General features: G+C 38.2%; 2 protein-coding genes across 5 annotated transcripts in view; both read right to left on the bottom strand.

Annotated features, from left to right (window-relative positions):
- Positions 1–507: 507 nt before the first annotated feature.
- MSMO1 (methylsterol monooxygenase 1) lies at positions 508–7,735 on the bottom strand. Of its 2 annotated transcripts, none has more exons than XM_027456460.3 (6): positions 7,580–7,735; positions 7,053–7,360; positions 5,857–6,005; positions 4,900–5,026; positions 2,978–3,132; positions 508–1,464 (listed from the first exon to the last, which is right to left on the bottom strand). In XM_027456460.3, exons 2-6 carry the CDS (start codon positions 7,305–7,307, stop codon positions 1,260–1,262), a joined length of 891 nt encoding a protein of 296 aa, XP_027312261.1. In that variant the 5' UTR covers positions 7,308–7,360; positions 7,580–7,735; the 3' UTR covers positions 508–1,259. The 2 variants fall into 2 exon arrangements, with proteins under 2 accessions (XP_027312261.1, XP_027312260.1); XM_027456459.3 differs by having other exon boundaries at positions 7,526–7,682.
- Positions 7,736–8,292: 557 nt separating this feature from the next.
- KLHL2 (kelch like family member 2) overlaps positions 8,293–22,131 on the bottom strand; it is a 56,681-nt gene continuing 42,842 nt past the window's right edge. For 2 of the 3 annotated variants that reach the window (XM_027456457.3, XM_005016575.6), the window contains 10 exons: positions 20,724–20,833; positions 19,173–19,289; positions 18,066–18,215; positions 17,206–17,323; positions 16,397–16,594; positions 15,514–15,615; positions 14,467–14,595; positions 10,406–10,546; positions 10,092–10,235; positions 8,293–9,419 (listed from right to left, as the gene is read on the bottom strand). In XM_027456457.3, the coding sequence (XP_027312258.1) occupies positions 9,391–9,419; positions 10,092–10,235; positions 10,406–10,546; positions 14,467–14,595; positions 15,514–15,615; positions 16,397–16,594; positions 17,206–17,323; positions 18,066–18,215; positions 19,173–19,289; positions 20,724–20,833 (1,238 nt within the window). In that variant the 3' untranslated portion in view covers positions 8,293–9,390. The remainder of the gene's footprint in view (positions 9,420–10,091; positions 10,236–10,405; positions 10,547–14,466; positions 14,596–15,513; positions 15,616–16,396; positions 16,595–17,205; positions 17,324–18,065; positions 18,216–19,172; positions 19,290–20,723; positions 20,834–22,131) is intronic. The other variant, XM_027456458.3, reaches the window with a different exon arrangement.

A 22,131-nucleotide genomic window follows, 5' to 3' on the forward strand; every position in this document is an offset into this window, starting at 1 on the left:
TGTAAGCATCTCTGAAGAAATTACAGAGTAAATGAAATGACATTTGAAGTCTGAAAAGCATCTGACATTAAAATACAAAGTACAAGACGTTTATAAGGCTTTAAGCCCTTCTTAAATGCTTCCACCGTTGTTTCCTGTGCAACAGACATGTTTAGAGATTAGATTCAACAATATTAGAATACCGTTCCTATTACAACTTGAGTAGTAGATGTTAAGATACTGGTTTGTGAAAGCTACGGCTTAAGTTGAAAATGCACTTGTCCCAGAAGTTGTGGCTACACTGAACAGGTCCAAGTATTCAAGTCCCTCAAAACACAAACCAGCAGAACTTACAAGATGTTCTGTTTCCATTTCTTATTGCTGTCTCTGTGCAAGTCCTGCCTGTAAACTATTTAGACTAAGATAGAAATAATGCTTCCTTATTAGAGAGATCAACAAAGTAAAACACTATATCCTACACGTTCTTTGCCACAGTTTTGTATTAACATGAGAAGTATAATACACATATCAAACCAAACCACATTTATTTCATCAGTCACAAGTGCAAATATAGCAACAAGTCAGTTCAGCAAATTACAACACTGAAAAGAATGTAATGTAAATGCTAAGTACACTGACAGAGCAACTTCAGAGAGCAGCAAAAACAGTTTGTTCAAATAAAAACTTCTATTCTCTTTATTTGTAATCTGAAAAAAAAAACAGTAAGTCTACATCAGGAATGTCCACTAACTCATGTTTTTATAGGTATTCTCGTATATACAGTTCGCATTATCCAGTGTGCAAACGGCCTGTCCAAGCTTCTTATTAACAGATGTTTTGGTTTAAAGCAAATTGGACCCAATATTTAAATAATACAGTGCTGATACCAGTAAATGTTCTATTTGATATTACAAATTTAAGTATCTATATTTTAAAAAATTAAGTTCAATTTTAGAGTACATGTACAGTTCTACCTGGAACCAAAGTGGGCAACGTTAAAGATAAAACTGAATAATTTTTGCAGAAAAAAACGGACAGACACGAGTCATTTCAGGTTTTTTTGCATCTTCTTTAAATCTGTAGTTAAAATATATGCAGTACTTACATATAAAATAGAAAGCATTCCCATTAGGAAGATACTGCAGTTTAATTAGCTCTTTTTCCCTACCACTTAGTAGCCAAGGAACATGATTTCTGCTTAATACCCGATCACTATTTTGCTTTAAAGAAAAGCAAAAGTTGACTACCAGTATTAGCATCAGGATTTTTACACTGGATTTTTAGTTGGCCTTCTTCTTCATGAGCTGCTGCTTCTTCTCTTTTTCTTTATAGGCAATGTATTGAGAGTCTGTGCCAAAGAGTCTGTCCCACCACGTGAAGGTTGAAGCATAATTGCCAATAAAGTTCATGTGATGGAAATCATGAAAACGGGCGCCAGCATAGAAAGGCACCAAATGAAGAGGGTTCAGTGGAACATCATAGCCACTATGGAGGGGAGAAGGAAAAAAAAAAAAAAAAAAGCAATTATTGTAAGAATTTTTTCCAGATCTAAACTACATAATACAGACACCAGCTTGTCCTTTCTCTAATATCAAAGAACTTTTATTTTATGAAGTCCTAAAGCAATCACTTGAACTCTAGCTCAATGGGAAAACAAAATCCCCTCTTCTCTTAGGCAAATGCTTCTGTTAACTATCCCACAACAGCTTTGGCACTCAGTGACCTTTTTAGCTCATCTTTCTAAGCAACACAAAAAGTTTAACCAAGACACCTAGGAGATCAGAGTGACTGAATTCCTGCTGGCTTAGTGAATTTAACTGGCTCAAGAGTGGTGTTAGGATGGCAGAACAAGAATCAAAATCTTAGTGACAGCAAGCTATAAACACCAATCCGCTCATCTGCTCAACAGCAGCTCAAATCATGTACAGTTGTAGTATTCCTGCTCTTAATCATTTTCTGCTTACTGCAAGTTGTTCAAGTGTTTAAAAACTCAAAATACAGAATTAAAATAATATTAAAACCAGAAGAGTTTAATTTACAGGGATTTCAGGTCTTGCTAAGGAGTAAAGGAAAGCATCTTACTACCACCTAGTGGGGAGAGCACGAGGCAATCTGTTATAAACACCTCATATGGACAACAAACCTAATTGTCAAAGACTCATACTTCGCACGAATTACTTCGTTATGTCACAACATATACTTCTCATTCTATGACCAAGAAAATCCTAAAATGGCAATGATTCGTACAGTGAGCCAGTTATTAGCTCATGTTCCACAAAAACACTTGACACAGCTTACAATACGATGCTATAAGCTTCATAATGTATTTACAGGCACAAGGTCAAGTGTGATGCTAACATTTCAAAAAGTGATCTCTTTCCTCTTGGACACAAAAAAGAAAAGGTCATTCATTTGCGGATTAACCCAACTAAGCCTTCTTGTGTTTGCATTACCATTTTGGAGCCAAATTTGAAATAAGTCAGTTTTACTACAGAAATAAGCAGTCTTACCCTTCACATCTACCATAAAGAAATAAATAAAAGGAGGTTTTTTTTTGTTTGTTGTTTTTGTTTGTTTTTGTTGTTGTTGTTTTGTGTTTGTTTTTTTACTTGTAAGATGGTCAGTTATATAGCCTAAAGTTTCTCTCATCCAGAGACAAAGCACTAAAAAGCTCTTGGCTGGAGCATCATGTTCTGTAATTGATTTCTGACATTCTAATATGCCTAAGATCAACCATACACCAAACATCTAGAACTAGACAGCCTGAGACACCTACCTCCTGAAACCCTCCTCAGGATGATCTAACTAATGGTCTATAGTACTCTTTTAATCAACAAGATTTGCAGACAATGCTACCTCAAATATAGAAGACCGTATAACTGTTCAGACTGTTATTCTGTGTACAATGCATAAAAGCATTTCAGTACAAAACAAACAGTAAAGCTTAAAAGAGACATAGGGAAAAGTAAAACTATTAAAAAAGCAATGAGGATTTCACCTGTGTACATCAATGGTTTCCATCAAGCGGCATATTACCCATGCCCAGAGAAGAATCACATGGTTGCAGAAGACAACAATTCCAATGAAAAAGCCAGTTCCGAGGATAAGCGTTTCCAGAGGATGTGCATATTCTGCTTGCATTCCAAAAGGAGACTACAAAACGATAACAGACAGGAAAACCGTCATCATCTTCCATTTTCTACACCCCCAAATCAGGATCACCACTCTGTGGTTCTCTCCCCTTCCCATTACCCATCCCACAGGACTCCAGAAGGAACAGCAGAATTATACTGTGGGAAAAGGAAATGGTCTGATTGAGCATGGGCCTTAACCCAAGTGTTCAGCTCCTTGTTGGCAAACCAGGAGAGCAGTATTCCAATGTAATGACTGTGACTCCAATGGTAGCAATTCCAACCACTTCACTATTACAGTCAAAAGCTTTTGTTTAGGCTTATCATGACCTTAGGCCGAAGAAAGAGTTATTTCAGGAATATTGAAGTGTTTGGCAAGCTCCCATCAGCTATGCTATGCATCCAGTCTTGGAAGCAGAACAAAGCAGAAGGAAGCCAAAATACTCTCAGCATCAGGATTCGCTTGGAAACGTATTTAAAATATAAAAATTATTTTATTATATATAAAATAATATATATAAATATATATATTATATAAAATCTCTTTTAAATAAATTCTTATCATAGAAAATGTTATGAAATCTAAAAAACCTCTCATATATACACCAGTCATTCCTATATTTGATTTACCAGGAAAGAAATTCCACAGAGAGTTTTCAGCAGCGGAACAGATATAGAAATATAATAATTAAAAAACAAAAAATAGTCAAACTTACACCTTCAACATTAGGTTACTGGAAGAAAGAAAAAATAAAGTCCACAATGTGGCTTAAAGGATGGTTCAGAAGTAATCAGCTTCTATTTATCAGGGACAGTTTTTTAGTGAAACAGCCATTAGCCTACAGATCACTTCTGTGGGAACTGCTGGACACACAAGAACACCAGCCAGAAGCTGCTCCTGCTAGAAACCTGAGGGGCTGCCGAGAGAGAGGAGAACAGTAGCTGCTGCTGCAGACATACATACACGGATGTGTCTGCTTGCACAAATCCATATTGAGCTTCTTTATTATGAGCAACCCATACAAAGCGCCCCAGACACAGCAGCCTGCAGTTTACCTCAGGCACGGTATAGCTGATATGCTGAAACACAGCTCTGGGCAAACAGCAGCACAGAGCCCAGTGGTCCAGAAACAGTGCCACCGAAACAGAGAGGTATTAACTACACCGTGTAAGCTCAGCACAGTGCCACCTCCAGTCAAGCACGGCTCATTACCTTGTGCTCACTGTCAGCTTCAACGCCGGTAAATGCAGAACCACCCAAATACCTCTGTGCTGGGAGCACTGCGTTCTCAATGCATCATCACACGACTACCCATACTGCTTCCAGAGCAACGATCCTCCCCCAGATCAAGTGCACTGCCCAGGTGATGCGGGCACCCAGGCAGTGCAGGAGCAGCCTGTGTGGACAGCATTCTGAGGGTTGCTGCGCCCTGGATGATGCCCAAGGGGTGGAGAACTGACAAACAAAGCCAGAAACCTACCATCTCCTCCTCCCCTAACAAGCAGGCTTATAATAGGTTTTTAAAAGCTTGCTTTCCCCCAGCTCAACAGATAGGATTCAACTTCAGTAAGAACTGAGTGCACCCTATCGTTCCCATAAATGAAATAAAATCACAGGAGGTGATTTCAGAAACAAAATGGATGACTGTTTTGACAAAGAGCTCAGGAAAAGACATCAATCTCCCTGTCAGAAGGATGTAAAACCCTTAAGTCTGCAAAATAAACCCTTTAAACAAACTGTATAAATCTGCATATACTAAAAACAAAAAAAAAATCAAGGAATACGTACTACAAACTCATGATGAACCTTATGGATGTACTTGTATATTCTCTTGTGATGCAACAATCTGTGCAGGAAGTAGTGCCAGGCGTCCTCAATCACTGCACATCCGAAACACTGGGCAAGCAGAACGTACCTTCAAAAAATAGAGAGGTATTTGCTGATACATACTAGCAGATGCACAGTCTTGAAACATGAAACAGTTTAAACACTAATAGGGGTAAGAAACGTTTACACACGTTGCTGACTAACAGTGCATTGATGCTACCTTTTTATATAAAAATACACGTTAGTCCTCTCACCTATCAGCTCATCTGTTGGCATGCTGGAGCTAACATGCAGCATAGCAAGCTGCCATTTCACTATTACATACATGATCGGTAACAAAACATGGTGTGTGTAAGACCTAGATATAGAAACCATATCAGCTATCTACACCAGATAGAAAATAACTCTAAGATGATTATAAAGAACTACTACTGGGGGGAAGGAGGGTTTAACTTTTTTTTTTCTTTTCTTAAGTATCGCAACAGTATAGGGCAAAAAAGGGGAATGTGGAACAGGTTCCTCTCCCTGGAAGATTACACTGCTGCTATGAAATAAAAAACAGCATGGGGAGAAAGAAACACTTAGGAGGAACCACTGAGAATCAAAAAAAAAAAAAAAAAAAAAAGGCTAGCTTAAGAAGAAGTCGAACATTTACACCAAGCCATTATAAACCTTTCTTTGCTTCCATGAACTCCCCCCTAATTTCTTTTCCTCTCCAAACACCAGAACAATTTGGGGCCACTTAAAAAAAAAAAAATCTACTAAACTGTACAGCAGATAAGCCTGTGGAGTGATTAGCAAACACAGTTTGTTAGCCAAAAAAGTTGTGTTAGCATCATGAACTTTATCACACAGTATTTGTTAAATATATAACTGTACTCCCCACTCAGCATGAATATAAGTGAAATATCCACCTACCATCTAGGCATTTGTTCCCATTCATATGGAATGTTAAAATACTCTGTGAAGTAATAGGTGCCACAAATTAGAGGAAGTTGAATGAAAAAGTGATTGAAGAGGAGCGTTTTGAAACACTTCCACTGTTTTTCCCATGTTTCTGGTTTATCCTAAAAGAGAAAACAATCAGTTGTGTTAGGCACTTCTATTGTGTATAGCTGAACTGCTGCAAAAATTACTTCAGAGGCAGTTCCATTTCACCGTAACAGGTGAGTAGCAGATCCTTCATAACACAGATAATACAAATTACATGGGATTACATTCACTTTTATCGAAGGCTCTCATTTTTCTAAGCAAACTTTTTACAAAAAGTGTCTATTACCAGAAGCTGTCTTGGCCAGTCACCTCAAATTCTTTTTGTTAGTTCAATATTTGTAATTAGCTAGAACATTTCAGATTCAAAAATTTAACAGAAATATACGTTAACTTTTCTTCTTCACGCCACACAACTTATTTCCATAGCTTAAAGAATACAAGGATGAGTTGAAGATAAAAGCTTGTGAAGAAATACCCTGACATGAATAAAGAGTTTTTGCAGGGAGACCTTTTACCAAGTATCACAGTAATTTCAGGAACGGGTATTATTTCCTTTCCAATTAATATTAAAAAGAACCTGGGGAAGACAATCACCTTTAGATGCCAGATGCGCCTTCGCTTCTCATTAATAAGCAAAACCCAATTAAGAGCGTGCAGCCTGTTCTAGACTTTCTCCATCACTAAAACATTTCCAAATCACAAACACGTGCGCTGACATATTTCAAAAGGCACACTCGTTAGCAAATACGCACAACACACAACTCCTTCAAAATACTAAGGCTCATCTCTACCAGCAGGTATTACAATCCCACTGTACCTTCCCCTGTTGAATTTGCTTGGGGAAAATTTGACTGGGTTACCAAAATGACTGACGTACCCTGTTCTCTCTATACCACCACAATGGACAGGGCACCCCCCCTAAAAAATAAAAAACTTTGCTTCTCCGAATCTCCTTATGTTCATCTCCTCACAAACAGTGTAACTTTTGTCTCTCCTTCCAGGTTGCCCCTAGTGATAGAGAGAAACGCGTTCACACAAACTGGAAGCTAACTGCAGCCTGTGCCCTACTTCACACATCCCACGAGAAACCAGGCGACGCGCAAAGCACGGCCCTGCCTCACCTGCTGGATTTTATACTTCTGCATGTAGGGTATGAACTGGAAGACAAATCCGGGCACGCAGAGCAAGAAGTACGCGGCCTCGTGGACGATGAGCGACCCCCATGTGGCGATCTGGAACTTGGTGTAGTTGTCCAGCATGTAGTTCCACGCGTTCCTGAAGGGCTGCTGCAGGGGGTTGGCGGGCAGGAAGGAGTCGATGTACTCCACGGCCAGGTAGGCCGAGTTGAGGACGTTCACGCTGTCGTTCGCTGCCATGGCTCAGGCGCAGACCATCACACTCGCCCTTCCCCGCGGCTCTCGGCAGCAACCTGGGAATTTGGAGGGGCGTCGTCATCACCCGCGATTAACCGAGCGCTGCACCACAGCGCCGAGGAGCGCTCCATGCTGCAGGCAGGGGGCTCCCTGCCACCCACCCCCCCGGCCGGGTCCCCTCATCCGGCCCCCGCCGCCCGCCCGCCCGCGGCCCCGCTCACCCGCAGCGGGACTCGAACCCGCGTCCCCCGGCCCCGCAGCCCCCGGCCCCTCACCTGCGCGCCGCCGGCAGCAATAACAAGCGCCGCGCCCGCCGGCTCCTCAAGCGCGCCCGCCCATTGGCCGCGGGGTGAGCGCCGGCGCGGCGCCCATTGGCTGGCCGGCGGCAGCGGCGGAGAGTCAGGCGTGAGGAGGGCCGGGACGCGGCCGCCGAGCGCGGGCAGCGATTGGCTGGAGGCGTGGAGTGAGGATAGTGAGACCGCGCCGCGCGGCCAATGAGGCGGGGGGGGCGGCGGGTGACGTCAACGACGTGATGGGGAGGAGACGGGGCCCGCTGCTGCGCTGAGGCGGGAGGGGCGGGGCGGGGAGGCCACGCCCCCTTTTGGGCAAGGCCACGCCCCCCGTGCAATGGCGCCTGGGGAGGCAGCGCCGGGGCCAGCTGAGGGGAGGCCGCGGGCACGGGCGGGGCTCGGAGGAGCAGGGCAGGGGCGGAGGCTGCGCCACAGCCTCCGGGCGTAGGCGAGCAGCCGCTGGGCTCGTGCCTCAGCTGGCGCAGCCATTAGCCGGGTGGCACTGCGCACGTAGCGCCTCCTCCACTGGGGCTGACACGGTCCCAAAAGGGGCAAAAAGTGGCCAAAACACAGTTTAAGGCACCAGACGCTAACGCCCCGCCATCCGCTCCGGTCACAGTGGCCTCCCCCGGCCTCTCGTGGGGGAGGGCAGAGTGGTTGCGAGGCTCCTGGGGACAAAGAAAGCTTGAAGCAAAGTGTTGGCATTAGGAAACAAAATACAAATTTTTATTCGAAGAAAATATCTCGGCTATGACAATAACTTTGGTCATGGTAAAAGGAGGCCATCCAGGAACGAATCAAAGTCAGCTGCTCTTCAGAGCGTGGCCACATAACAGTATATGCAGAGAGTAGGTAACAGAAGCTAAGGTTACACGCATAAATAGACCTTAGTACCATGCAAGTTTCAACTTAATTTCATACATTCATTATAAATTTTCAGTTATTTTCATGCCAAATTGCCTTTTGCATAAAAAGTTAAGAAAAGTTACATTTAAGTGTGACCAAAATTGAACAGAAAAAAAAAATCGTAAGTACGACAACATTTTTATTAAAAAGATCTCGAAATTACACCTGTTCAAGAATCGATAAGCCATCTCTGATCTCCTTCAGTGGGAATTAGTAGTGTTAAGCATTGTTAAATATCAAAAAATACAACTCTGTTTTACAACATAGTACCGGCATATTCAAAGTACTCTGCCAAATTTTAAATAATAAAATCAGGTTTTGAAGAACTTCAATAGAAAGCAACTTATGCTCACACATACATATGCACGTATTATAATTATGTAACAAAAGGTTTATAAAAGGAAACAAGTTTACCCCATGCCAGCTTGAATTACTGAGGTGGGATTCGATACCTAGTATGAAGACTGACGGTTCATTTCTTTAAATACATTTATTAGTCTCTGGAAAAAATAAGACAAAAATTTACTTTCACCAGAATACACACCATTCTTCACCGACGATCTGTTTCTCAGTCATGACTGACACAAGTCAGTCCTTATGAAAGTGGCTTTTGTGTTTGAAGACCTTGCAATAAAAAAAAAAAAAAGAAATGGTCCACTAGACTTCAGAAAATTCAATCAGCTCCTGTTCAACCGCAGAATAATCCTACGCATTGCTTCTACCTAGAGTAATCTTCATCATCCGTCATCTGTAATTGTAGACAGTCACGTCTTCCACTGTGACTCAAGGTGCAGCTACAAGTAGAGAAGTGCTTAGATACTCAGTCACTTCAAATACACTTGTTGAAGACTGCTTCTAGTGCATAATCAAGTTGAAAATCCCTTTACTGATCATAATGGTTTGTCAATAACTGTAACACCTAGAGTGAAGAAAAAAAAGACATAAATTTTTAGGTAGTCTTCATTGGAAAAAAAAAGAAAGTCAATAATATGCTGCAACTAGCATAGCATTAAAAAACAGCACATTGGCATCAAGTTGTCATATTTTCCATAATTTATCTGACAACAAGTTGTCTGAATCAGTGCAGCATTTTTGAAAGTTTCTATGATTTGGAAAAAAAAAAAAAATCAGCCCCTGCTCAACTCTACTTACCCTTACAGTTAATATATCTTTTACATGAATAACTCATGTGAGAGACTGCAGTTATTAAAGATTCCTGAAACAACCCTCATTTTCTAAATAGCAAATCCCCACATAGAACTTCAGAATTGGACCCCCGCAGAGTAAGACACAATTGCAAAGCTCTTGTTTTAAGAAAAAAACTGGTCACACTACATTCTTCTTTCTGACTCATCACTTACATGCTAAATCCCTCTTGAATACAGCTTAATACCTTTTTCATTTTAGTGAATAGTTGTTTGAAGTCAAAATTCAAAATGAACCAGCAGATTCTTCATACCCATTCTAGTATCTTAGATTTTATTTTAGCCAGTAGTATTTTAGACAGTAGTTTGAAGGTTTTGCCAAATATCATATCTACTCTTCAACATATTGTAAAAAGCCCATTTAAAGAACAAAAATTGTACATTACCTGCATAGCTCCTTCCTGTGCTCATACAAGATGACACAACTGTCCATTTATCAGTTGTTGGATTATAATATTCCACTGTTGATAAATTACAGGAACCATCATCTCCTCCAACTACATACAAGAGACCATTTACAGCACAAACACCTAAAGAAGACAGGAAACCAATTGTGAAAATTAATATTTGGTTTGTTCCCTTCATTGAATCATATTTCTATGCTGTGACATCATCAAAGCAGCAGAAATCCATTTAAAGGAAAAGGAACGTGCCATTCACACCAAATTATACCCCTGGTATTTGAAGTAGTTGTGTATACCTGCATTCCTTCTGCACATGTTCATATCTGCAACCTGCTTCCATGTACTGGTGACAGGATCAAACACTTCCACGCTTTTTCTTACCAAAGGACCATCATGACCACCTACCGCATACAATAAGTTGTTTAACACACCAACACCTGTAAATAAACAAAAAGACTCAAAATTAACTGGAGTATGGTTTGACTGATACAAAGAAGAAACAACAAATACATCCTCTAACATAAATCCCTCATCCAACATCAGGAACTATTTCAGAAGACATTTGAGAGAGGAAACATTAAAGCAAAGGACAGCAACTAAAGCAAGACACTGATAAAAATGTCCTGCATGCCCAATACAGTTGTAGCATACAATGACCAGAGCTGTTCTGCAACACAACATTTAGAAAACTTTGGACAAATAAATAAATAAATAAATGTGCGGGAAAATGAGGACTGTTGAAATTTAGGACTAATTAGAAGTGACAGTAAATGACACAGTATGCTGGGGCAGCATATGGCAATTTGACAATATGATAAAGCATAAGTGAATTTTTAGAAAATAAGAGCTATGCACTATGGAGGATAAAAACTGAATGCATAGACATTAAACAATAGGATTGTTTCCACTGAACTGCTGGAATACCTTATATATGAAACATATGTGAATATTTTGGCATTAGAACTTGTGAGGAATGGATCACAAAGAGAATTAAATATTGCTGTTATGAAAGCACACTGAAAAGTACATGTCCATATTTAAGATTATCTCAAAGCATGAGATACAGATTTGTTAATTAGTTCTTAGAGGGCTCCATGGAAAGGGCACAAGTTACGATGTCTATTAAAAAGGAAAGGAAACAGCAAAATATGAATAAAAAAAGATCAGTTAAGACTTTCTGAGAAAAAAAAAATACTGGGTTTAAAAAAAAAAATGTTCTGAGACCTTAAAGGCCAGGTGAAACATCTCTGAAAATGTAACACTTAGATTGTGTTTATGGGCCATTCCTATATGGAAAGAGAAATGATTCCTGATGAAGTAAGAAAATTATATTTGCTTACTAAAAGGAATGGTTTCAATAATTAGAAGAAAAGGGGAAGTGAACATGGAAGAATTAATTGGTACTACAAATCTGAAAAATAGCTTCTTAATATGACACTGATTTATAAATCATGCTATCTAAAGCTTCATCAAGTGACATTCACTAGTGATATTTCCCTGTATCCATCCCAGTTAATTTAATTCCTCTGTGATTGCTATTATTTCTAGCTATCATGTCACAGAACAGTTTGACAGCTTTTCTTTCTCCCACTCTGATCTCACTTGATTCGACAGGATAATACAACATTCATCTTTTGTAGCATTAAACATTACAGATAGATAGAAAGATAGCTTCGATTTTTAGTTTAAATGTGTGATGTGATATAGATCAAGTAGCTAAGTAAAAGAATGTGCTTCATTGTTATTTTTCCTCCCCATCTGTTTTTTGGGTTTTTGTATGTGTGTTTTGTGTTTTTTTTTCTTTTTTCCATGTATAATTACTGGCCTTCCTATTTAGTGTATATAGTTTTCCTTCTGCTACATTGCCATTTTTTATTTAGCAGATCCTTATTTTTAGTAACATTCTTCACCCAGGTTCCAAGTCCTACCTTATTTCTTGCTCCTTCCGTCTGTACCTTCTTGTTGCTGTCTGAGTTCTGCTCTGTTCCTTTTCTTTCCTGTCCATTTTTTAGCCTTAGCTGTCTAATCCCTCCCAAATGGCCTATATCTGGATCTGAGGTTCCTCATCCCAGCGTGTTCCTATAAACAGATCTGTCCCCACACTGATCAACTGAGATGCAATTGGTACTAAAGAAGAGTAACTTGGGGTTAACCTTTGAAGTTGCTTTTGAAAGAAGATGAAGCAGTAGGAACAGAAGAGATGGGTGTAAGTTCCTGGACATGACCAGAGATCCGTAGATTTAATGCAGGAAACAAAATTATCTTTAGCTGGTCCAACAGCAGGACTGCTGCCAAGTGAAACAGTCCTAGTGTTTTGAGATATCTGGCTGCTACAGCCAAGCTCAATCAACAGTCATGATTTTCACATTACCACCCTCTCCTCCCCCAAGTACAAATAAAATGTTCCATGTATTTAACAGAGTGGCACTCGGAACATTGATTCTTTTCCTCAATTATATGAATCTGAAGTAACTGACTAGATTTACCTTTTTCCTCTCCGTTTCTTTTTTAAACAGCAACAGAGCTGATTAAACAACCAAGGTCCTGAACTGTAGGGCAAGTGAATGGGGGAGAGCGGCAGAAAGATCCCTGTAGTTATTGCATCTAAGGCACTACATTTTAGGCTTGTAGAATTAACATCAAAAAACAAAGTCAAATATCTAGTATAGGACCTTTTTTTTCTTTTTTTTTTTTTTTTTTAAGAGAGAGAAAACAGGGTTGCTGGCAAATTGCAAAATGAACCTTTGTCAGAACCAACCAACACTATTTGTCTTTACGATGATTCAAGTAATTTGCCCGTTTTATGTAAACATTTTCCTCAAAACTTGCCAATATTAGACAACTGCCTTACTGAAACCTTGGCTATTTTTTAATCCAGCACTTATTAACAAGATAAACAAACTGAACTAGAAGTTTCAAAAGACAACCATGTTTTATCAAGATGCACTATATTGTGCTTCCTTTATTAATGGGATGTTTTGCATTTAAAAACAATCAAAATGTTAATTTTTAGCAATGAGACCTATCAGCTTGCTGATTTTGCAAGGATGTTAACTGAAATATCACCACCTAAGTATTTTCATTTTAGTAATGATGTTAATACTGTCACATAAAACCTACTGAAATAATTTGGACTGACTTTAAACATTATTGCACAGATTAAAAACTATTCAGAGTTGATAAATAAAGAATAATGGGAGGCATTATTATAATGTAAAACTGGGACAGCTATCAATCATGTACAGAGTGTACTGGAAGTTCCTCCAGTTTTATTTGTAGCAACACCTCTTTCAATTTTGAAGCACATTAACACAATCCGGTGATATTTGAAAGGTGTTGCTAAAAAGCACCACTGAGTGCTTGGCAAAAAAAGCAATCTAAACAATTGAAAAAAATAAGTGAAAAAAATAATACAATGCAACATGACTTGAAAAAGTTCATGTGAATGCATCTAGAGAAATAAATTCAGCAAGCTGAAAAAACCTGAAATACGAAAAGACGAATAGAGGACAGTGAACAGTAAATGAGACTTGAATCCCTAATAGATAATGACGATGCTAACGTCGATTTGAAGCTCTGGAAACAACATTTCATTAAGCAAGAGCAGAACACCACAGGCACTTTTGATGTCTCTGAAGAGAAATATGCATACTCAGAATCCCAAGAGGGAAAAATATATAAAAATAAAGAAGGGATTTTTAAGATTATAAAAAAAAATGGATATACCTTGGCTAAACGATAAGGAAGGATAACGTGTAGTAGCCTATACATATCCAAAGGATGTAAACATCAGGTGATGAGAAGAATTACTGAAGATGAAACAAAGGGTACATAAGTGGAAGTAATAAGATGAAACCAGTAATACAAACTTAAGAATGAACAAGGACAAAATTTCCTGCAGTGAATCAGAATGCAAAACAAGTCCTCCAAGGAGATGTAAATCTAGTCACAATTCACATGTAAAGTCCACTACTAGAAAAATCAGACCTACTCTGGCAAAGAGACATCTTCGAAGACATGACATTTTCTCATCCTGAACATACATATTTTGATAGTTCAGTATTTAGCAGATACTATGTTGTTACAATCCATGCATGTTCATTTATAAGTTGACAATATCAGAAGGTATGGGAAAAAAAGGAATATTGAAAGTATGGGAAAGCAAGAAAAGATATCTACTATCAGCAAAATGAATCTTATTCTGTAGGAAGTTTTGTATTTATAACCTATCAGCCATTTAAGGCTAGCACATTCCATTAAGCATCAGACTTTAGCTTACCTTTTACATTTTTAGATAAATTTTAAAACCACAAATCTGTTTCACTTTTACTATGATCACTGAGTCTTGTTCACCCACCTGCTCCACTCCGTCTAGTGCTCATTTCTGCAACATAGCTCCACTCATTTGTATTGGCATCATAGCATTCGACTGAACTAAGGCACTGACGTGATGCCCCATCGTAACCCCCAACAGCATACAGTTTACCTAGAAGGGGAACCAACAGAAATCTGCAAATTTCTAACGCACACAGACTACAGTCACACATGCAAAGGGGAAATCATTGTTCTCTGAATTAGCTACTACTCGGTATTTGTCATCAATCAGTTATAGTGAGATTGTATTTTTGTCAGTTGTTTAGGATAGCACTCTATGGTTCTTGTCATTTTTAGGAGGCAAGAGGCAGCCTGTACCTTGCAAAAGCCAAGTGAGTCAAAAGATTTTGAATTGCCTAGCTGAACTACAAAGGTACTTCTTTCTGTTTATAATTTAGGAGTTGTCCAAAGTCAAACTAATTCAAGTATGTCCAACATTGGAAGTTCACTGATAGGCTTCCTAGAAACGTCAAAAAATTTCCCATGAAAATTATCTGTACAGTTTGCATTTTCAGATGAGAAACAGCAGTGGTTCCTATGCAGTTAAAAAAAATAACAGACCTAAAAATATTTCAGGAGCTATTAGCCAGCCCATGCCTGCATTGTGCAAGCAATATCCAAGCTATTCACTACTAAGTTGCCCTTGAAAGTCAGCAGTTTTCCTGGCACTGTCCTTGACGTTGTTCTAGCATGTAACCAGCAAAGTCAGCCACAGATAACATAACAACAGCGCAGTGCTACATCACTATCAGGCTCTCTAGCTTTGCTGACATGCATGCATGGTTAGCACACTTTTTGTCAGTTGGCCTCTGACACACCTGACGCACAGTTCAAGCTCTGGAAAAAGATAAAGCACCTATGCTAAAAGCTTGACAAAACAAAATAGAATGATATGTATTTCTCCTACCATTTGAATGTCGAGGTTGAGTAGAAACCTAAGTCTGAAGTACATTTTCTAAAATGGGGAAAGACAATAAGGTAAAAGGATTGCATTTCTCTTCCTCCTTTTTAATGTAATTTGTCAACTTACCTCCAACAACACCTACTCCAACACTACTTCTTCTTGTGTTCATTGGAGCTACATGAAACCACTCATTAGTCTTTAAGTTGTAAACTTCGACTGACGATAAACCTATGAAAACAATAACGTTACTTGCTCCACAAATCTAGATGCAATGTACTGTCTACCTTCCAGAAAATTCATCATATCTGTAAATTCAAATTTTTTAGTTTTAAGAACTGATAATTACTATGCAGAAGGCATAACATCTATCCTTTAGATAGTCAAATACAATCATACAGTCATCACATTCCTGGTGTCTGAAAATGGGCAAATTAGTAAAAGCTTTTATGGTACTCTGAAAATATTCTTTTTTTTTTTTCCTTTTTTTTTTTTTTTTTTTTTTTAACTAAGTCACAATGCTCTCTCATACATGCATATGCTCATCAATAATAGTTATTAAGGAAAAGGGTCATCTCTGCCCAAAGGTTTAGTGCATCTGTGACGAGAATGAACCGTGTATGTACATCTTTCCACAGTTCAAAGAACCCTGTTCATAATCCTATTTACACTACGTGAAAACACAGAATCATACTTCATATGCAAACAGGACAAAAAAGACCAGAAAATTTTTCTGCTCACATGTTGCTTGAGGTAGGAACTTGGACAACTGAAAGGGAACTTGCCGAAGATTCACCAGTCATGATGCCTGATGCCTAAAGTCTTAGATTGGAGAGAACTGCCCACTGTTCAGTACTGGGTGGAAGGATATGACAACTAAAGCATGTTCCACACCACAAGGTGCTAGGCTACCCTCATGCTTGGTTTTCTCACTGCTAAGAGTCATTCAAATTTGATACAATTACGTTAACAGTAATGAAAAGTAATAGGCAGTGTATAAAGGCCGAAATACCTGTACTCCCATCAAATCCTCCCACAGCATAAAGAAGTCCATTTAATACGGCTGCTCCCAGTGTGCTTCTCCTGTCTTGCATATTAGCAACACTTGTCCACTGGTCCTTCACCGGATCATAGGAATCTACTGTGCGAACTCTCAAAGAACCATTGAAACCACCAACAGCATAAACCATGCCTCCCATGTACACCATTCCTAGAGAAGGAAAATGGTGAAGAAAGTTGAGCATTTTTTTCTTTTTGTCAATTATTTTATTCCGTACTATCTTAAACTTGCAGGTACTTGACACAATTTACAGTACTCACTACACAGGCTTTTGACAGTGTCATAAAGCCACACTCCCTTCAGATTAAGTACTAGAAGTTCAGGTGTTTTTTTTGTTACTAATGTCTCATACTCCTGAAAACCATGCTTGCAGAATTTCTTCTTGATTAGGTATCTCAGCTATTTTAAGATTTTCACATTTTTAGTATCAGGTGGTCACTTCTTCACATTCTTCATCTAATTTAATAATAAGGTATTTTAATAATAAAATTGCTCATTATTATAACACATTGATATTTTAGTACTTTTATCCCCTGTATCTATGGCAGGTAAAGAAGCAGTTTATTCTATAGATTACAGACTGAAACACAAATTAAGATCAAGTTAACAAACCTGTATAGATCCAGACTAGCAAATCTGTAATTTTAATTTGAAGGATGATCACTGAAGTCAAAACTTAGCCCTTCTCAAATAAATATCTTAATGTTCTAAAGAACATGGGATGCTTTACATTGACGCCTTAATTCTGAAGCATTATGTACCTGCTCTACATCTTCTGGAAGGCAACTCGGCCACCTGATGCCAGCGTTCTTCTTTAAAATCATAGCATTCGACACTGCGAATCGCCTTTGGTGCCTGTCCTCCAACTACCATCATCAACTGAAAGGGAGATGATATTTGTTAATTATTTCCATATGTATGAGAGCACCTGAAAGATCAAAAGTTTTAAAAAGTAAAGGATGGTTCTTCTAAATAAGCAAGCTGAGTCTTGCAAAATAGGCAACTCATCTTTTATTTTTTTTTTTTTTTAAATACAAGCAATTTGAAATTATTGTGTCTAGAGGAAATATTTGAGGTAGGAAAGCAGGAAGCAAGTAGAGGCTAGACAGCCCTCCTATGAATGACGCAGATTATGCTATATCTTCACATCCTAGTATGACTGCAGATATGAGAATTCACTATCTATGATATTCAATGTGAATATACATCACAATATGTGAAAATCTATCACAGTGGATTTGTGAATCCATTGTATGAATGTGAAAATCCATCACAAAATGGTTTCTTTGGTTCCGTTGAGGTAAATGTGTTAAATCTGCTGAATGAAGTCTCTTAGTCCATTATTATAGTTGCCATAATATTACAACAAAACTTCTTGATCACTGGAAAGAAGACATTTGTTTTCTTCTAAAATGAAGAAAAGATCATACTTAGCTAAAAATAAAATAAAATAAAATGCCACAACTCAGAAGCATCCTTCCTTTTTTTTTTTTTAATGTTTTTGTGACAAATAATTCTGATATGGAAATTTTTACTGGAATAAGTGATGGTAATGCTGTCATCAAATCTGTTGAAGTAGAGTTTAAAGAAATAAGTACATTGGAAAAAGTAAGTGTCTTACTTTTGGAAGGCTAGCAGGCGTTCTCAATTTCGTTCGAGTGCTTTTCATCAATGCTCGTTGCTCAGTTGGCAGCAAGTGATATTTCATAGCTTCAATGAGGTAATCTTTACAAGCGCTGCTGTTCTTAACCAATATTTCCTCTTCAACTCTCTGTTTGTTAATAGAAGTTTAACAAGGTCTGAGCATGTTAAGAAGTAAAACACAAATCACAATCTGAAGTGTAATAAAGCCTTTATCACAGGAACAAATGCATATCACTGAATTTTTAGAATGTAGTTTAACCACATTTAAACATGATTTTATGTGATGACAATATGCAGTCAAGAAATCAGGAGATGTAGACTCAATTAGTATGCGGAAGAAACAGTGTTAGACAACAGTGAGACTGCTCACAATCAGACATGTTTCATGACTTTTCAAATACAAGACTGTACGGAACACTTGCAGGTAGGAGTGGAGGGGAGATTTTAACAAACCACTCCACAACAACAAAGTGGAAGAAATTCATATCACAAAGATAGATTTCTAAAACTGAACACCTACCAACCATTCGATGTTAATGGTGAGCTGATTTTTTTTATCTTAAATATTTGATCTAACACCAAAATAGTCAAAATGATGTCACAGAACTTTAAAAATAAAAATAAATAACAACCATTATATCTGAACCACGTAAAGAAATGTTTACATTGTCATTTAAGTCCTAACCAACTTAATAGATACAATTCTGAAATTTAAGTGTTGTATCAATCATGGTTGGACCAGATGATCCTGAACGTCTTTTCCAACCTTAATGATTCAATCCAATTATCATATTACAAATGAAATGTAACTTGACCTCAGCAAATTAGATCATCCAAATTACTAGTGTGCCATGACAAGGAGTCACCCGAACAAATTACATACATATGGCCTCCCCTGTTTGGCAATCCCCCGTTTGACTGTAAGAGTGCATGTGCACACACATGTAGCGGTGGTTTCTTGTTTATTTTTACCATCAGTAACACAATACATTACACTGTTTAAATTTAAAAATATTCACCTGGCATTAAAAAAAATAAACAGAAATGTTCATATGCTCAAGAATCACTATTCCTTTTTGCTTACCTGAACTAAATATTCCCGGGAAAGCAAAGGCAGCCGAACATGCTCCATCAGGCGTGCCATTAGCTCCTGCCTTACATCTTTGTCATGGTTTACCCATGCTATCACCGCTTCAAATACCTTCCAGAAAACAAACAAATGCAAGTCCCTTGACTTACAGATTCATGACTATGAAAGTATCACCATGTCTCCAAAAATAGCTTTTACTTTACTACAATTCCTGATGTAATAAAAACAGCAGTTACAACTCCCGTTATTTGCATACTTATCCAATAAAAAGTTCTTAAGATGCATTAGGCAGTCTTTTTCTACACCACATCTCTACTAGTGTTTCTACTAGTGTACTTGACAAAATGCACAAAACAAGTAATACATTAATACTGTAAATCCAATAAAAACTATGTAAATAAACGATAAAGCAGCAGAGATATTGTAACTCTCTTATTTTTCTTCCTGTCTTGGAGGATTGACATGCCACATCATCACCCAGATGACTGATCATCAAATCTTACCAGAAGAAGAGGTACTTCTTCTTCAAGAAGCTTCTTCAAGCCTAGTTTCTCCTATATTGCACAACAGCTTATCATATGCTTAAGCATTAAAACTTTAATTATACTCCACAGAAGTAGCATTGCTTGTATCAGTCAGGCCCTTCAGAGTATTATGGGGACGGCAGTGTGACTTCGCTAATTACAGGTTAAGCAGATCATTCTTAGATTCAGAGTTTCTCCAATGTATAAAGAAAAGAGTTCAGCATGAAACACCATCTAGCCATCAAATCAGTATTCAAACGTGCTTTTGAATACAGTTTAGGCTCATTTGAGCAGAGTTGGTACAGCTACATACTCCTTGGACAAAGGAAGACAGTGTATTTTTAATTTTAGTATCTGGATTCAAAAGCTCAAAACAAATGCATCCACACAGAAAAATCATTAGAGGTTCAAGGGTATCTGCTGGTCTCACTGAAGATCAGTTTCACAAATGAAATGATGAAATCTAGCTAAAGGCGAGCCAAGCCATATTCAAACTTAAGTTTGGCTATACCAAGCTTCCTAGCCATCTCCTTCGCAACACATATTGTTCTGTTAATCTAAACAGCCCCATATATGCAAGTGCCCATTTTTAATTCCTTTGTGGGACTGCTTACGTGAAAGTTAGTAGAGTGCATATACTTGTTCTTCATACTACTGTTTCTAAGTTATTTATCCCTTGGTTTGCCAAGGGATAAGTTGGTTAAACCTGTGACTTATATCATGTGTTCTCTGTTCTGCTGAAGCTGAGAGAGAACTTTAATTCAACTGAGCATCATTTTTTTTCACAGAACAGAGGATTATGTGATTTAATACAGTTTTAGGATTTTTAAGAGTGGAGATTAGTTTTCAGCATCAAACTGACAACACTTTGGGGAAATAAATCCTTTAAATAAGCACAATCAATACATGCTTAATTTCACCAAGGAAACAAAGAATGCATCCAGGCTACAGAACCAGTAGGAACAAGCTCACTCTCTTATACAAAAGGATAAAAAGAATACTGTGGAACAGGTGCTCTTACCTTCTCTTCTGAGGCAATTGTAAGCTTGTCGCTAGATATCAAACTGCACACCTGCTCCACACCGAGATTGAGGTATTCTTCACTGAGTACAACATCAGAAAAGTGCTGTTCTGTTTGGAGGAAAAAGAAAAGTACTCTTAACATATGTGTATACAAGAATGAACATTACAGCAGTAGAGGAAAAAGAGGAAAACAATTCAATATGCATGCTGTCTTGTCACATTAAGATGCAATACCTTAATACATTTTATATAGGTTAAAGCTTGGTCTTGAACACAGTATTTTTATTTAAACATAAACTCAGAAGCCCCTGCCAACCTCAGCCATTCTTGGATTCTGTGAAGGTACTTTAAGAATGCAGGGTGCTTCCAGATCAAGAAGTCGAATTTTTCAGGGTACAACAAAGTTTTTTGAACTTTAGTAAAGACTCATGAGCATAAAAAGATAAATCTAATGCAGCATGCCAACTCCTGTCCTCTATCTAGTTCAGCATCCTGTTCCTTCAAACAAGCAACATAAATTGCTTCAGACAAAAGTCCAAGAACACATATGAGAAGTAAATATGATAGGACCTCCTCTCATAATAGTCTCACTATAATCATGACAAGTTAAGAGACTGGTAGTCAGAATGATGGTATTTTACCTCACCTGCGCTTCACTAAACAATGAGTTTCAGTGAGATGCAATCCAGCCCCCCTGAACCTTGTTAAATGCATGACTTTAATACCTTTCTGCAGCAATTATCTCAGTTTCCTTCAACAAAAACCCACATGTAAACTTAACGCACAGTTTACCATTCATTAATCAGTCTTCAGTGAATATCGCCGTGTTCTACTGCTGAACACAATGATAGGAAAAGCCACAACCTGTCTACTCAAAATCATTCATTATTCCTTTTATCCTTCATCTCTATTTTAATTAGATAGTCCTCGCCTTTTCTCTTTTCCATCAGCTTTTCTATTCATGAAGATATAATCCCCACAAGTCCCTCCAGTTCTGCAACATTCTCTTATCATGAGACAGGTAGTGCTTTCTGCAGCATTTCAAGCAATGGGAGAGAAAGGATGAGGAGAAATACTATCAAGTTTTGTAACACTACCATTACTTTTCTACCCCTTACCAATCTTTATGTCCAACCCTCTGTTTTTTAGATGACAAATTTGCAGTTCATTGAGCTGAAGTAGAATTTTCTGAGATACACTTACTGAAATAAATATCTGCTGAATTTTACTATTTGCACATTGCAAATAGAAATTGAAAACTAATTTGCATAAATTAAGCTTTATCATAAACTCCAAATTTTACACGATGCTCCCACAAAACAGCATATCTGACTGAACTCGGAAGCTGAGTTAAGAGGCAAGCAAAAAAGGGAAGCAAAACACATCCAAATCTCAGAAGCTTTATT

Source organism: Anas platyrhynchos, chromosome 4 (assembly GCF_047663525.1).
Source record: "Anas platyrhynchos isolate ZD024472 breed Pekin duck chromosome 4, IASCAAS_PekinDuck_T2T, whole genome shotgun sequence".
Classification (NCBI taxonomy): Eukaryota; Metazoa; Chordata; class Aves; order Anseriformes; family Anatidae; genus Anas; species Anas platyrhynchos.

Bases quoted from the DNA above. Each gene is read 5' to 3' on its own strand.
- MSMO1 (XM_027456460.3), bottom strand. From the start codon at position 7,307: ATGGCAGCGAACGACAGCGTGAACGTCCTCAACTCGGCCTACCTGGCC. The intron at 6,006-7,052 runs GTGAGGCAGGGC...TTTCTCTTTTAG, and splicing joins AGAAGTATAAAATCCAGCAG to GATAAACCAGAAACATGGGA. The intron at 5,027-5,856 runs GTAGGTGGATAT...TATTTTTTGAAG, and splicing joins TGGGAACAAATGCCTAGATG to GTACGTTCTGCTTGCCCAGT.